The sequence below is a fragment of the Megalops cyprinoides genome, chromosome 16, assembly GCF_013368585.1.
Source record: "Megalops cyprinoides isolate fMegCyp1 chromosome 16, fMegCyp1.pri, whole genome shotgun sequence".
Classification (NCBI taxonomy): Eukaryota; Metazoa; Chordata; class Actinopteri; order Elopiformes; family Megalopidae; genus Megalops; species Megalops cyprinoides.
Genome location: NC_050598.1, coordinates 4,544,849 through 4,561,715, shown reverse-complemented (window position 1 = coordinate 4,561,715; position 16,867 = coordinate 4,544,849). Strand labels below are relative to the sequence as shown.

At 43.0% G+C, this 16,867-nt stretch overlaps 2 protein-coding genes across 2 annotated transcripts; both read left to right on the top strand.

Annotated features, from left to right (window-relative positions):
* Positions 1–7,685: 7,685 nt before the first annotated feature.
* On the top strand, positions 7,686–9,136 carry si:ch73-265d7.2 (C-type natriuretic peptide). The gene is made up of 2 exons (XM_036547610.1): positions 7,686–7,805; positions 8,846–9,136. Exons 1-2 carry the CDS (start codon positions 7,686–7,688, stop codon positions 9,134–9,136), a joined length of 411 nt encoding a protein of 136 aa, XP_036403503.1.
* Positions 9,137–11,780: 2,644 nt separating this feature from the next.
* Positions 11,781–16,840, top strand: zgc:85858 (uncharacterized protein LOC405879 homolog). Its single transcript, XM_036548242.1, has 3 exons — positions 11,781–12,052; positions 13,104–13,179; positions 14,758–16,840. The coding sequence occupies exons 1-3, from the start codon at positions 11,969–11,971 to the stop codon at positions 14,796–14,798; spliced, it is 201 nt and encodes a 66-aa protein (XP_036404135.1). The 5' UTR covers positions 11,781–11,968; the 3' UTR covers positions 14,799–16,840.
* Positions 16,841–16,867: the final 27 nt, after the last annotated feature.

The window sequence follows — 16,867 nt, the reverse complement described above, 5'->3', positions numbered from 1 at the left end:
GGAGCTGTCCAGGGTACTGAACCTGCTCCTTGTGTCTCATTCCAGTCTGCTTCCCTTTCCTGCTGACGGAGGGAAAGTGCTCCAGTAATTGATCGTCTGGGTTCTGTACACTTCTGACCACGTTCCATCCGTCCTGTCGGCCCTGAGGTGTTCTCAGCTTAAGGTTTTCAGTTGCTTTCATTTATGTATGGTTGCACTGCTGCTCAGGAGGAAAGGCTCTCTTACTGATTTATCCCCTGGTAGGTTTAGCTGCTCCACCCCTCCTGCCAGCAAGCTGATGGTCTATTGGCTGTGAGTCGGGACGTGCAGCAGAAGTCGTTAAAGAGAACAGCCCTGGTTCCTGGGCCAGAGAGGCTCGAGGGACTGAATCCCGGGACGTTGCTGTGTAAACACTGAGCTGAGTTCCGTGAAGCCAAAAACTATACAAAGGTGACAGAATAAGTTTTATTGTGTCAAGCCAGCAGATAATGGGAACCTAATCTACCTGAACCACTCTTTTGTATCTGCTACTTGGTCCTGACAGTTGTGTTGATAGAAAGAAGAATCTGTCCTAAAAAAGTGGCCTCCAGACAAGGCCTTGAGAGATGCTCTTGAGAGGAATGGCCATTCCAGCTCTCTCCCTTTTTCAGAGCATGAAGAAACACATGAGATAGATAGATAGATAGATAGAAAACTTCAATGTCCTCCAAGAGGCAATTTGTGGTGAGCGATCACCCAGGGTTGGGAAGTGCATGAACCGCCACAGCGCTGAGTCAAAGTCAAAATGCTTTTATTGCTTCGCAACCAATGAGCCAGTGGAATTTTTCTTGGTATTGTGTATAAGTGGTATAAGTGACCGTAATCTCACTGCCCAAATTTACAGATTCGAAAGATTCGGTTCGGATTCAACAGACGCTCTCCCATGGACTTTTGCTCGAGCTGTCTTCCTGATCTGCTGTCACTTACTGTGCGTAGCCTGCGCATGTTGCATAAAATTGGGAGTTTTCACATGCAAGTCAGCTGGGAAAGGCTGTGACTTCAACCTCAAAACCCTCCTAGTGTCACGTGACTCTTATTTAGCATGAGGCTGGGTTGGGTTTCCATGGGTACTGTCCATTCAACCACTCCCCCCTTCTCACTGCTCTCTGACGTCAATGGTAAAAACTTCTTTGAAAGGGGACTGGGGTCTTGCCGGTAGGTGTGTGCGTTGCTTAGCGATGGTCACTGGGCATGCAGTTGCAATACAAGTTTAACACCCCATAATATTCCAAGCAGGAGGTGAGGAGTGTGTGTGTTTCCCGTTAAGATCTACAAATGTTAAAATATTAAACGTAAATTTTTTAAGCTTGTCTGAGGATTTTTTTGTAAATATAAAATAAATAAAATATTATCTCAGTATATAGAGAAGTCGTTATATATATTCATGAAGCAATATCATGGACCAGTATTTAAAACCAGATGAATTTCCCATGATAACTCCTCTTTTGATTAACAGCTGTAAAGTGCATCAGTAGAATTAAATATGATGTGAAACAGGTGATATGAAAAAAGATTGGGTTCATTTCCAAATTGTTTCCATAATTTAACGGAAAGCAAGCAAGGATCAGTGAAAGCTAACAGCAACAGGTGGAGACTAGACAATCTAAACAAGTTTATATTTTGCTTTATACAAGCTGCATAGCCATCATACACCACATGTACTAAACCCCTTGCCAAGGCACCATGAACCATGTCCACCCAACCCCACTCCCACCCCCCCAATTCTGAACTGATCCAAATCTATAAGTGAGATCCAGGTCTAAAAATATAAACAGTTTGAAAGTGGATTTTGCTTCCCACTACCATTATAATTAATTGGTGAAAACAAATGTACATGGATTACAAAAATGGGTCTGGATGCTGGCCTATCCCCACTAATGCACATGTGGTAGTATATGCTTGAGGATGTGTGAACCTGGTGGAGTGGTGACAGATATTATCTCCTCTAAATATGAATGTGCAGATAGAGACAATGCCTTTGAGGGTGGTGGTGTGTGTGTGAGAGGTCTGTTTGTAACTGGGGAGAAGAGAGAGTTTGGGGGGGTGTGGGGTGATGGGGTTGGAGTCCATTGGGGTGCACACATCACCCTGGCGTGGCAACCACTGGCATCTGCCTGCGTAGGACTGACGCACGGCAGCATAGGGGAGGTGAGGGGTGGGCGGGGCACTGGCACCCTCTGTAGTGCGGGGCTCCACCCTCTGTTCAGATGAAGAATGCGGGGAAAATCTGGCATCCTGCGTCAGAGCAATGGAGCAGTGCCTGAATGGAGGCATCCCCCAGAACCCCAAACACCCCCCAAATCCTCAGGCCAAACCCATCGATCACCCAACCTGAGCAGTCAAATCCATGAACTGGGACAATGTGGCAGAGAGGGGCAAGGCCAAACCAGCTGCTAGCTTTGCCGAATGGGTAATTGGATGGGTAGGAGGAGGGGGTGTTGTGGTAATTTGATTTCGCTGTTTGTAACCACCCCTCAAAGCCTGAACCACTGACTGGTGCTCTTTGTGTCTTTGTGCAACATGGACGAATTTGGACTCAGAGCAAAACTGCTCCCCCTCACCCTCCGACCTCCTGTTCTATGTCTCATTAATCCTGTGTGTCGGTATCGGTTGTCTTGGTGTCTTGAGCCTTTTTTTGACGTCATGAGACGCAGGGCTGGGGGCGGCCTGACACAATGGGGTGCCCCCCGTCGCTCCATCGATCGCCCCGGGGACACAACCCCTCCGCTGTTGGCCGAGGCGCTGTTGTGGTGGGTTACACACGTCTGCAGGGAGATCGTCAGTGTGGGGCCGCAGTTCGCCAAAATCCCTTTCCCACGATATAAAAGGAACAGCTATGCAGAGGAAATCGACCTCCTGACTAACCAGCTATAATGTGTCAATGTTTTATTATTATGTGTCCTGTTCACATCAATATCCTGTGAGTAATAAAGAGTCTAGGCTGAGGGAGAGGTCAGAGTAATAAAGAGTAACTCTGTAGAGTGTGGTGCAGTGTATAAAATTCTAATTTCAAAGTGTAAAGAGCAGGGCAGCAGTGTGGTGTGTAGTGGTAAGGAGCAGGGCAGCAGTGTGGTGGTGTAGTGGTAAGGAACAGGGCAACAGTGTGGCTCACTGTAATGGCTCACAACCCAAATAATCACTGTCCAAGGTTCTTCACCTCAACTGTATCAATAAGTGTCCAGCTATGGAAATGGATGAAATGGCAAACATTGTTGCTTAGGATAAGAACGTCTCTTGAGTAATTGCGATGTCATCCACAATGTTCATTGCATGACACTGGTAAGATCTGTTTCCTTCTGGAACAGGACACATTCACCATGTCTCTTCCTCTGATAAAGTCATTCGACCTTGTGGGTGTGGTTAAGGGCTCAGTGCTCATGCCTCATTCCTGTTATGTAACCATAGACTACAGTTATAATCTGATTCAGTGGGTGGTTGAAATGGTATTAAGTCTTGGGTTTTACTTGAATGAAAAGGGTTCATTTCTCTTTGTGGATTTCTTCTCCCAAAATGAAGCAATTCATTAGTGGTAAGGTCTGTAATGAATGAGCTGTCCTATGACCCCTGCCGATCGACACATTCATATCCACCCTGCCCTTTTTTCTTCACTTCTATTTTGGCTCTGAATTGGCCACTGGAACCACCTGTTCACATTCATTTCTCTCTGGCACATTATGTTGCGTTATGCCCCCTGTACTGTATAATGTTGTTTTCAAGCATTCCCTATCCACATGATGTATTTGAAATGTGGTTCCAGTAGCCTTTCAGTTTCCATGCAGCAACAGACACAATAACAGTTGTCTTTATATTAATTTCTTGTTTTACTTTATCACAGTATGGTACAGTAAGTTTTTTTTATTAAAAACTGACTTGTATATTTCATGAATAATGATCAGTTGATTTCTTATATGTAGTTTCAAATGTATCAAAGCCTTGTTCTTTACTTCTACTTGTTCTTTACTGGCCAAAGGAAAGGGAAGTACTCAGATATTTGAATATTTATTTGGAAATCAGTTTCTCCTGACCTCAAAATAAATTTTACATACTCAGCAGTAGTTGCGAGCACAAGTGCTCCGAGATACTACAGTGCTTTAACCTGGCCAACCAGAGCCCAGACAGCTCATGCCTGGAAATGTTTACAAGTAGACAGTGAAGGAGACCCTTCACCACCTCTCCCTTGAAACTAAATGTTAAATGTCAATCAAGTGTCAATTGTGTTCATCTGTGTTAATTTGTATGAAGACCAGCCTATTGGCTAACAAGCTACACTTTACTAATTGAAGGCGGATTAAACACAGGTGTGGCTGCAGAGCAGGAAGGAAGACTCATTTTGTCCCTGCTTTTGGTTTGCATAGGCTGAGTTCTTTGTTTTGGCTCATTGTATTTTAAAATAAAATACTGTTTTTTTCAACCTTTTGTTGTTTTTGACTCATTTATGGTAGAAGTGTCAGCCAGCTTCTCTACACAGACACCTAGGAAGTGTTTCTCAGATTTAAAAATACTCAGAATAGCAGTAAGCCTATTTAACAAGAGGTCTGTGGAGAGCAATTCTTCCTTTCCTGTTGCTCATCCATTGCGTCCTGCTCAGAAACCTGATGGATTTGCCAGAAATGGTTATTGACTGGCGTGGGGGTGGCGGTGGGGGGTGGCTGGCGGTGTACGTAAATCTGGAGGCAAAGTCCCTGGCAGCTCTCAGGATGCAGCTCAGCATGGGAAGAGCATGGGATCTCGCCATACGGAGGCTGGGCTGAGGTACTGAAAGGATCATGAACCTCCATTAGCAAGCAATGAAAAGTCTGCCCTGTTAAATCAGAGGCCATGCACAGGGTAGTTCTCCCTACCCCCCCTCCCAGTCTGTGGGGGACAGAGTGAGATTAATGTCCCCTAACATCCGCTGGAGCGCTTGTCTCACTGCAGATACGGTCTTTACATTGATGTCAACACATCCACTGGGAAAACCAGGACCACATGCTAAGTCAGGCCGCAGGCTGATGCAGGAACCCTGCACTGAAAAGTGTAATTTTTATTAAAGAAATAAAATTCAGGGGTAAGATCGGTGGGAGGAAAGGGTGCTAAACATGTATTTGTGCGTACATACACTCTAGTTTATTTTCCAACAACCTTTTTTCAGTGGTTTGGTCACAGTTACATTGTATGAAATTTGTATGCAAGTAGTGCCTGGTCCTTTGATCACCCTGAGGGAGAAATCTGAACTATCAAATTACAACACAGTATGTGTGTGGGGAAAAAAAAAAATCCAGCTTGAAAGAGAGAACTACTACAAATTTTTTTTTGATATTAAAAGAACATACAAAACAAAGAGTACATTTGTTCTGTGAGTTTTGTTGGCTGTAGGTATTTTTCCTCCATATGTTTGGGATGGGTCAGACAGATCCCGGCTTCCAGAGGGAACAGCAGTGGGCATGAGCGTTGCGAGCCGTTTCCCGGCGGACTTTGGTGAGTGCTGTTGGACACAGTGTGTCTGCACTGAGGGAGTGCCATAACACATTGCGTTGACCTCTGTCTTTAAGAGGAATGCTTTTGTTTGGGCTAATAACCCCATAGCGGGGTTTAATTGCCCCCTGTATAATGGGGTTAGAGACTGAAGGATCGCCACCTTACAAGGAACGGAAAGGTCCCATGCAGAGCACAAGGCAAAAGGCTCGGGCCCAGCAGCCATTGGCCATCGCTACGGTAACTCGCAGCGGATGCGGAACTATTGAGTCTGGTCCCCTTGACACCTTGGTAGACATAGTTTCTGAACTGCGCACCGTTTCCCGGGGGAGTTTTTTATGAGGGGCGGACCAGTGCAGGTCAGAGGTCGCGACTGTCTGGAATGGAACCCTTACTGTTTTTGAGAGTAATAAAAAGCTGTAAACAGACAGAGAGTGTTATTCTGTTGGCTGTGCATTCTGTGGGCTGCGTATAAATATATATGTGTGCATCACCTTAGTCTCTGTTTTTCCTCCTCTCAATGCACGCAAGTACATGTACACTCCATTAAGGTAAAGATACTGAATATTCTCATAACCCCCACCTGGCCTATATGATCACATTAACACCCAAAACCTCTGTATGTAATTAATATACAGTGGTATGCATACTCACAGGAACATCCAAAGACATTGCAATCTCTTTATTTTGAAACCAGTGAGTATACCCAATTCACAGAAATGTGTATTACTGAAAATATTGCTTATGCTAAAATGCTGAATGGAACATCTTCTTACTTAGGCTGTCTTTTGCTCATCAGCTGCAGGTGTTCTCCAGGTCAACATTGAGATCAATTGGCATCCAGTTGACTATAAAATGGAGTGCCAATGAATCCCATATGATCTAATGTTGGACCTCCTCTCACACCACCTGGCACATTGACCTCTGGATTTGTGCATGTGTGCTCTGGTTTAAGTCAAAATTAAGGATGGGTCCGATCCCGGGGTCATGTTCCCAAAGTGCCATTGTAAACTCTGACGAAGCCAAATCACGTTCAGGAAGCGTCACACCGATGTTTGTGAAACGTTACGAATCGGCAAGGACTGACACACAGCCGGGCATTGGCTCAAACCTCTGTGGATCTGCTGCTACTGGAAGACTTCACTTACGAGGTGCGTCTGGCAAAGGGACACAATTCAAACGACCTGGGAGAAAAGAGTGTCCATCTGAACCGCGTCACCACAGCGGTACACCTGAACCCTGTGGCGCTCGGGTGCAACACCAGTCCTGGAGAATGTACAGTGTCCTCTGGCTTTTGTTCCCAATGAGGAACCACACTGCCGAATTCAGATAATTAGGCTCCTCACTGGACCAATTTAGCCTCCTTTTCAAATTAGGAGAGCCGTAGTAGTTTAACGTGAGGTGTGAGTCATGCTGGATGGTGTATGTAGTTCCAGTCTAATGCAATACCCTGAGCTGTTTTACAGAATGAATAGTGCATGGTGTAAATGACGATTCATGAGCGATTGCTATAGTGACCATACTAATTGGACCGGTGCTGAACTGAAAGGTGGATGCAAGCTAAAGGACTCTGCTGGTGGATTCGTGAAAAAGAAAAGAGGAAGAAAAGGAGCAGATTATGAGGAGACTGTGGGAGGAGGTAGGAAGACAGGAGCCCACATCAAAGAGAGGTGCACCCTATCCAGGGGAGGATGTGTGGAGTGAGGAATGGCCGGACCTTGGGCAGACTGATAATGGATGGAGGGAAGAAACAGGAAATAGGAGAGAGGGAGCATAGAAAAGGAACTAGTAGGGAGGATGGAAAAGATTGAAGGAGAGAAGGAGAGGAGGACAGGAGGGAAAGAGAGTCTTTGAGGATGGCGGTGTGTGTGTATAGGGGAAGTTTGGGGGGGGGGGGTCGGAGAAAGAAAGGGTAAGTAGTTGGGTTGGGGTGAACAGTTTCCAAGAGCAGCAGTCAAGAATGTGTGACATCATAGCAATACTGTTTAAAAGCCGTCTCAGCCCTCTGCTCCGCAGACCAGTCCTGATTCCGTACAGGACAGCACAAAACTTCACAGAGAAGCGCATCAGTGGACACGGGTCTCCTGGCAATAACCTGTTCCATCCCTGAGAATTTCAGATTCTGAAAAAAAAACCCTAAACTGTCTAACGTTGAAGATTGATTCTTTCAAGATTTTTGTTTGTTTTTGTCTTTTTTTTAACATAAAACAAGGATGGCTGCTTCATCTTCTTCATCTTTGTCCTCACCCCACTGCTCCTTCCTCCTCTTCCTCTTGCTTGTCGTGGCTGCTCAGGTGGATTCGAGACCCTCTCAGCGAAAATCAGACACCCAGGTGAGTCTTTGACTTTAACACAGATTTTCACCCTCTCACTCACTGAGATCTTAAACCCTATCAAGGAAGTCCATAGAAATTTCTCAAGGAGGTATGGATATAGTTCTATAAACCTCTTTGACTGTACAATGTCCACCCTTCCTAATGAAAGCTGGAAGCCCTCAGCACACAATTTTTAAGTTCTGCAGTTTTCATTGGAGAATATAGAGTACTAAGATGGTTTTGTATGTCATGCTGAGTATTTAAATGTCATGTTTTGAGTTATATGCATTCCAATGTTTTGAGACAAAGCTTCATATTCAGGCTTTGATTTCACAATGAGAACAAGAAAGTGAATGTAATTAAGGGGTATAATCTCTTATTTTCACTCTGCTGTGTGACCTCCATGGTTGAAAAATTTTAATTTGATTTGTTAACTATTCCAATATTGGGTTCTCACATGCATCTCACTGGTGCTTGGGAATAAAACAAAATTTCGCTGATTGCATGAATCCACTGTATATACTGTGTTACAGCAGCATATACACTACTCTAATGTGTGGCAGTGGACTACTGATTATCAAATTCTACACTGGCCATTAATTTCACTCAGGCTACGGCCATTCAGAGTTATGGTTACCTATTATGCACCACGCTGTGTTCACTCATGCCTGCAAAATATGCATTACAAGAAAAAAAAATCTTTGTAAACTTTATGTAACACAATATGTTATACACAAAGTAGTGGCCTTTGAAATGATATTTAAAATTAGCTTGTTATGCTCTGGGGAAAAAATGGTTGTCTTGGCTATCAATATATGTGACTTTAATCAATGCTCCAGTTATCAATAACTGAAGAAATTTGTAAGGCTCAACCATATTTATTCAAATGATGTAAATGGAGTATGAAAAACCAACACTGAATGTAGACTAGATATGTTTTCATTCACTATTGAAGGATTATTATCACCTTGTAAAAATCTGTGTGTCTCTCCTTGTATCAGTCCCATATACACTTTCTTGGTCTCAACCTTTTATTATTTTTTGCTTCTCAAATGCAGATTCTCAATGATCTCTTTGGTGCCCGTATCAGCTCTCTTCTGCTGGCCCAGGCGGAGGTCAACGAGGGGTCAGCTGAGAACCCCCCTTCTGTTTTGCGGGACGGGCGTGGTCTTCACAAAGATGTGGGGCTCACACACAGGGAGGCACCTTCTCATGGCGTGCCCCACCTCTTCCTGGACTTCATGAGCCGCCAGAGGAAGTTCAGGGGCAGAACCAGGAAGAGCTCAGGAAGGGGCTGTTTTGGGCTGAAGATGGATCGCATTGGAGTCTTGAGTGGATTGGGTTGCTGATGAGCACAGACTAAGGTAAATGATTATGCTGATACACTGAGGCTGAAGACTAAGGCCAAACAAAAATAACATTAAATAGCACTGACTAGAAGGACATTTCAACACATGCTTAGACTAAAGAGTTTTCACATAAAGACACATTATGAAAATGAACAAATTACACTCAGATATATTAGGTCGAGTTAAAATTACAGATGTGTTCTGCATCACTGAGCTAGTGTGAACTGGCAATGTTGCAAGTGTATTTTGTGGTAATTAATATGGATTACTCACTGTGTGCCTTGTTTTACAGGTGTAACTTGCAGCATGTTTATTTGAAGGACACAGACAGTGGTCAATAGGATTCTTGTGAAAGACTGAACCCCACCCACCTACCTGCTCAAGGGCGTGACAAAGGACTGGATCCCTTCGCCACCTGTTTCTCCTCCTTCACGGGATGAAAGATGGAGAAACAATATCTCCATTCTCACAAATGCCCCAAAAGGTTCATTTAACAGATGTGGTAGTAAACTCTTAAACTCTTGGTTGCACATTTGCCCACAATTACCGTTGCAGTGCATTGACGTTTCACTCGAGGTGAATTTGCCGCACTACTGTTGTGCTGAGCAAGAAGTCAATCACTGTAACCTATTAGCGGGCGTTGTAACAAGTGGACCTCAGGCATCCAGGTGTCTGGGCTATTCATGTGTTTAAATGTAGTATGACTCCCAGCTTCGTAACAAGCTGGTCATTGTGTCGTCGATGTTGTTTATGTTTTGATGTTTTTTTAGTTGTTGGCAGACAGCATTCGTTGTGTGTCAGTTGTGTGTCAAATGACCAAGTGGGGAGTACCCACTTCAGAAGTCCCTGGATCCCTGTTTTAACATGAGTTTAAACCTGCTGTCTGTGTCGTGTGTGTATAAACATTATTTATTATGTATTCTAAAATATGGATCTATACATCTCAGAGTTCTATTTTTTCATGAAAGCCTAAGGGCAAATGGATGTTTTATTGAGGTTGTTGGAGATTATTTAATATATCGGGGCCAAAAGGTCCTAGAGTAAGCGATTACCAAAATAAACCATCATGCATTGAAATTGCTCCAACAGGGTTACCGTGATTATTGCTATGGTGATAAGGTTTTCTGTAGTGAATAGCTGGCAGAGAGCTGAATTCCTCAAAGGTGACCATAAACTACATTTTAGTGATTTTTTTATTTGTAGCATTTCAGTGATTGGGAGGAATATAAGAAAGGTCAAGTCCTTAAGCTTTTTAACATGAGAAGATGCAAGACTACATGGCATTTCATCCTTTAAACAACAAATTTATATTTCAAAGACAACATGGGCAATATGGAGAATGCCTCATCATTTCATGTACGTTCAAAAGATCCACTTGAGTTACGTTTGCTGATCATCATATGAGGATTGTACAGTGAACAGCTTGCAGCGCAGTGGGTTAAAATATCACTGCTCTCAGTTACACAAATGAAGTCACACTTCTTTGAATACGAGACAAACAGTTTGATTGCAACAATTCTGGCACCAGAGATAATCTATTTTTACCAGATATTCAGCCCTTGCTCTCCCTCCATCTTCGATGTAGGAGGTTCTGAATGGTAACAAGAGATTTCTGATGCTCTCTGTGTTCCAGTGTAGACTATGAATGTTTTCTTTTAGGCCACGCCCCTTCAAGAATGCTTCTGAAAAGCCAGTGAATCAGAACACTGGTAGCTTCAGCAATGGCAGAGACAGAGTTTTAAATGTGGGACAGCCAGAGCTTACTATCTTATATAGCTTTGTTATGACCCCATCTAGAGTGAGGTGCAACATAAAATAAAATGTGTGGACACCCACTTTCTTGTCTCCAGTCCAGAACACAGACACCGCAAATAAAGCCAGGGTTATATTTAGAATCTGTGCTAGAATCTCCTCAGCTCAGTGCACTGTATAAATAACGTACAAAATCTGCAGCTCACTGTAAAATCTGGAAACATTGTTGGGCTATTGGTTGAATATGACCTTGTTAGAAAAAAAAAACGTCTGGCTTGCTTCAGTCTAAGTCTTCAGGGTGATGTTCACCGTTCTATTGCATCACAAATTTAGAATGGACACAGAATAGTGAGAAAATCATCACAATATTCATAGACCATTTACATGGCAGGAATTGACCTTGAATTGAGAATGTTGCAATTGATGCTAGTGGGCTTGAGAATATTTGAATTTTCATTGTGATGCAGTATTGCATTCAATCAAAAAATAAAATTTGCAAAAGAGTTCTAGACCCACACCCAGGACCCAGTTTCTACATTACTACACAAAATCCAGACCTCACACAAATAAATGAAACACAAAAGGCCATAAGCTATGATGTTACAGGTCTACATATCCAAATCAAAGAACAGATATATATTGGGATTCATAATTAATCCTGATCATCAAGGTGGTACAAACAAATGATAATGAGCCAAATCTACATTTAAAAACTACACGACATAATCATGGTACTACACAGCTAAATGCTGAAAATTAATCAAGAGATTGTTTAGCACAAAGACCCGCAGTATAATCATATGTCCTCCAGTCCAACCCAATACATTACAGTAGGCCGACCCCCGTCACATGATAGAGGTATAGCCTCAATTTTAGTGACGTCATCCCCAAGCCCATTTCTCTTCCGCAAGTTGCAGCTGTTATCTTCAAGGGTTGGAGGTAACGCTAACAGTACATACACAATCGCCGCAGAGCCGACATTAAATTCGGATTCCGCGTAATATAAGACTACGGGGAAAACTTCAATTTGTGTTTTGTTCATTCGGTTTGTGTTTTACCCTCGGCGGTTGAGAGTGCATCATGTCGGCGGTCCAGCGGATGAAGGTTGCCAACGAAAAGCACAGCAAGACTATCACACAGCGCGGACACGTCCAGAAAACGACGGTATATTAACTGCACAGTTTAGCCAGCAGTCTGGTCAGCTGTCTGCACGAGTAGTTATTACAGTCACGTACGGTAGCCAACAAGCTAGTTAGCTAGCTAGCTTTTCAGTTGTGAGTGCAATTTAGAAAACCTGGAACGTAGCGGAAGCTAGCTAACTAAGCCATAGCGAGAGAACACATAAGTTGCGAGGGCTAGTTAAAATTAGCTATGTTCGTCAAATTCCTTTGGAGGCTAGCTAGTTAGATCACTAACCGAACTGACATAACGAACTGGATGTGGTGATATTTCAAATATGTGCATACCAAGTATAATTATCCAAATGAAATAACTGGTAGATGGCTACCAAGCCAACGTAGAGCTTTAATGTGTTGAAGCATATGACGTCACAGTACGGGTGTGTTGGGTTTTATTTGCAGAAATACTAATATCCAGCCATGGTTGTCCTTTGATACACGGTCTTAGCAGTAATTCCAAGTTGTAGTGAAATAGCGTTTGTAGTAACTGGCAAGCTATGTGTTTTTCTTACCTACACACATTCAAACATTAAACGAATGGTCGATTCAATTAAAAGGTTTACTAGCTAACGTTTCATTTGTGGAATAGCCGACAAACGTATAGTACTTCAACGAATAATAAATCTCATAATATAGATAATATTGTCCATTGTACGGATCTTGTGCTCTCGGATTTACATTCAGTTAGTCTATTCAACTGAGTTGAAGTGAAGATGGCCAACCATAGGCAGTAGGCAATTAAATAACAAAAAGGGTCTATTCACAAAGAGACCCTTATCTCATGCAGTTAACAATGAAACTTGTCCAGCTGAAGTGATGTCATGTCATTGTGTCAAGGAAACCCATGTGTGCAGAGCAAACAGGACTTTCTGGGCGAGCATGTGGCTGCAATTGTTTCTGTGTGTTTGCATTTTATGCATTATTTTACACATATATGGTGAGCAGCTAAAGTTGTTCATGGCTGTCGATTAAGTTCTGCGCTTGATACCATATTGTTTGTCGCACCCCCCCCCCCCCCCCCCCCCCCCGTTTCTCAGAGAGTGGTTAACGAAGAGAAGTCTCCAGTTGGACCCTGGCTCCTGGCGCTGTTCGTTTTCGTGGTGTGTGGATCTGGTGAGTGTGGACAAATATGGCGTCGAGAATTTCACATACCTTTAAAACCATGCATTCATTCCCATTGGATGCATGGATATGTTGGAGCTTCATGCATAGTATGCATCTGTTTCTTTTATTTCTGTTGTCAATTTTGTTATTGTCTGTTCTGTTCATGCAGCTGTCCTGACCTTGCCATTTTGATAAGAAAACCTTACAGAGAGGTGGCATGTGACGGCGAGTTATCACAACTGCCCTAAATATCTTTTCCTGCCTGTTGTGGGGACTATGCTAATGTAGGACAGCAGATGATCTCAGACGAAATGCTGTTTTGCTGCTATTTTGTTCTTTTTATTATTTTTTTTTTTAAGAATGATCCCCTTTGTTTAAAGAAATGCTTATTTTGAAGTAGGTTTTCAGGGTGGAGGAAATGAAAAGAAAAACATTGCACTTTGTGTGGAAGAATGAATGCATACACAGTTATGCTCGGAGTCTTTGTATTTCTGCAGAAGTGATGCTTCACTGACATTCTGCTGTGTGGCACGATGATTACGTGCCGTATCGGCACAGTTTGCATTAGAAGAGAACCTGTCAAACGCTGAGATAAATCAGACTCTTAAAGTGGATGCCTGTTATTTCCACTCTTTCAGAGGTATTTTGTGTTCACAGTTGTGGACATATGAGGAGACCATGTGCATACATACCTAATTCAGGCAGGGCCCATCTGTTCATGTTTCATTTGAATACATTTCCATGGTACACCATGGCATTTGAATAACGTGGAATTTTTTTTTTCCTTACCAGGCACAGGCAAGATTTACTTCATGAAGATATCAGTTTTCAACCTGTAGATGTCACCATTTTCTTCCCAGGCAGTCTGATGACATAAATCTATTAATAGTATTGAGTTCCTGAATATGTATAGCTGTTGCTAGAAATTGACTGCAGCCCTCTGCTTTAAATGAAGCTGGGTATGGCTGGGCCTAGCATGTGCCTAAATGGGAGACATGGTCACCACTGGTGGTGCATTATGTTGTGTTTCCTTTGCAGGTGCTCTTATCTGGAGCGACTTGCATAGATTACCTTTTTACATTTATGTTTATACAGCTGGGGATTTTCTGAGGCAATTAAGCAAAGTGTCTTGCTCAAGGGTACAAGAGCAGTGGCCCACTTGGGAATCAAGCTGGAAACCTTTGTGCCATGTGCCCTGCTCCTTACCTCTATGCCACACTGCTGGCTTTGGGTGTGTTGTGCCCTCCTGTCCTTATCAGCCAAAAGCCTAAGACCCATAAATGCCTTTACATTGTCTTCCAGACTGGATTTCTGAAAATTGGCCACCTGATCTGGCCCTACAGTTGATTGGCTACAATAATCCCTGACCACCCATCACAACCAACCTGGCTGCTGTTGCAGTTGAAAAAATGCAGTTGGAGGATTTAACGAGTTGCCAGAGGGCAACCAGAGTCTTTAAATGTTGTGAGATTGATTTTTGCAGTGGGGTGTGTTGTCTGTCTGTGTATTCTCTGCAGTGTGCATGATGGCCGGGGTTTGCCGCCTGAAGAAACAACATCATGAGTCCTTGTCTCCTCTTTCCTGCAGCCATTTTCCAGATCATCCAGAGCATCAGGCAGGGCTTGTGATGGCCGTGCGTGAGAAGCTGCCGCTGCCAGCCGCGAAGAACCAGCTGACCCTTCAGCGCCTCGATCCGCTTGGAACTACAGCCCATCTCCCTCGTCCCTCTGCCTGGTTAAATATTTTATCCTTAACTTACTTTTGCTCCAGTTTACTATGAGTAGTCTTACATTTTACAAACTGTGAAATAGACCAGTTTTTTTCTCAGCAATATTATGGTAAAACTGTAGGTGGTAGGCTTAGATTGTGATTCTCAACCCTGGCTGTTGAGCGGAGGTTATGAATTTTGATTGATTATGAATTTAGGAGCCTGTGAATGGTGTGGCTTCTGAGGCATTATTGGTGGAAGGAAGCTAATATGGAAGACTTGGACATCAGATGTTCTCTGAAGTGATGCCCGGCCCAGCTAGGAAGTCGGTGTAGCTGTAGCTGCTTTAAGGCCACTGTCATCACCAAACCAGCTCTCCGTTCCTCCTCATTTCAAGCTCAAAAATGTCATTCTGGCCATGTAACCATTCAGTACAGTATCAAACGTCTCCAAAAATAGGGTAGTGGGGTGGGTTTGGTGCAGGGTTTGAAAACTCAATCCATTGATATGGATTTCAGTTGCTCTGTCTATCCGCACTCATCTGTCACAAAACCTCCGGGGAAAAGCCAGGGCCAGGGTTGAGAGCCAAATCCCGAGTTTACAGAAATGCATCTTTTCCAGTTGATTTATTCGCCTCTGTACTGTATTTAAGTACTTCTCTCTGCATTGCCATTTCATACCAAGCACTTACCTGAACACATTTTACATTTGATCTTTCTGTATAATACACCAAGTATATAAGCTTTTTATAAACTTCATTCAGAGTTTTCCCCACTCCTAGAAAGGCGATTGTAATCTTCAGAAAATTTTGTCTCTAGGTTAGTACCAGGCATTATCCGGAAATTTTCACACATGCATTCTAAGTAAATTGTTTCCCCAGGACATACAGTATGGTGCATAATTTTTTGAAATGTGATGGGTTTGTTTGGAAACAATTTATTGGTACATACACATTTTATGTATTAAAAGGTTAAAAGACAGAGTTGTAGTTTTATTGTAATTACTCTGGCTTATGCCTGTTTATTAGTTTTAGAAACATTTTAGAAAACAATTGATACCCCTATAACTTGTATTTATCTTGTTTCACAAAGAAAAGCTGTCAAACATTTATGTCTGTTGCAGAATGCAATTTCATGATTGACCAGTTCAGCAGGCAACAGAACCAAGCATCTGAATGTGGAGATAATGACACTCTGAACATGATGAACACAAGAAATGAGTTCCATCTGTAAACACAGATGTATGTTAATGGGTCAGTTTAATTATATAATTGCCTCTCTCCTTTGACTTCATGATCTTCCAACATATTACACCCCATCCACCCTGACCCCCAAGTGGAGGGACTGTTGGTTGCATGTATGTAAACCTGATACCCATCTCTGTGTTCTGTTTGCGATGATAGCCTGCCCAGCAGGCAGATGTGTCGAGTAGGGTGCTTACTTCTCTGCCTGGAAAGGGTTGTGCCGCTTTGGTTTGGTCTGCTATGTAAATCAGATATTTACGGTTCAGCTCCGGGGCGTTGCTTGCCTGTGACAGGGTAATCTTTCTGATCCACTGTCCAGTCACAATGGCTAAATTTCACCCTTTTTTGCCCTCGCCCACTATATCCCAGAGGTGCTTATGACTTACAGGCAGTAACCAAGATGGTTTGCATATAACATAAGCACTGAAATTACAAGCCCATTACCCTTTCCATGCGGAGATCTTGACATTTGATGTTACAGGGGGCAAGACAGTGTTACAGAACTTTTCTCATTCTCATACTTTGCTGGACATCCCCCATTGCATCTGTGATGAAACCAGAAGGTCTGTTAAATGTTATGCTTTTTGTTTTTTTTGTTTTTTCCATTGAAAAAGCGAGTCGTTAGAAGGATGCGGTGATGAAAGTGAAACACCTGCTTGTTTCAGCGTCGATAGCCATACTGCGACCATACCACTGCCTCTCACTGGACTGATGCTATGCAAGGGTTTTATACAAATAAAAATATT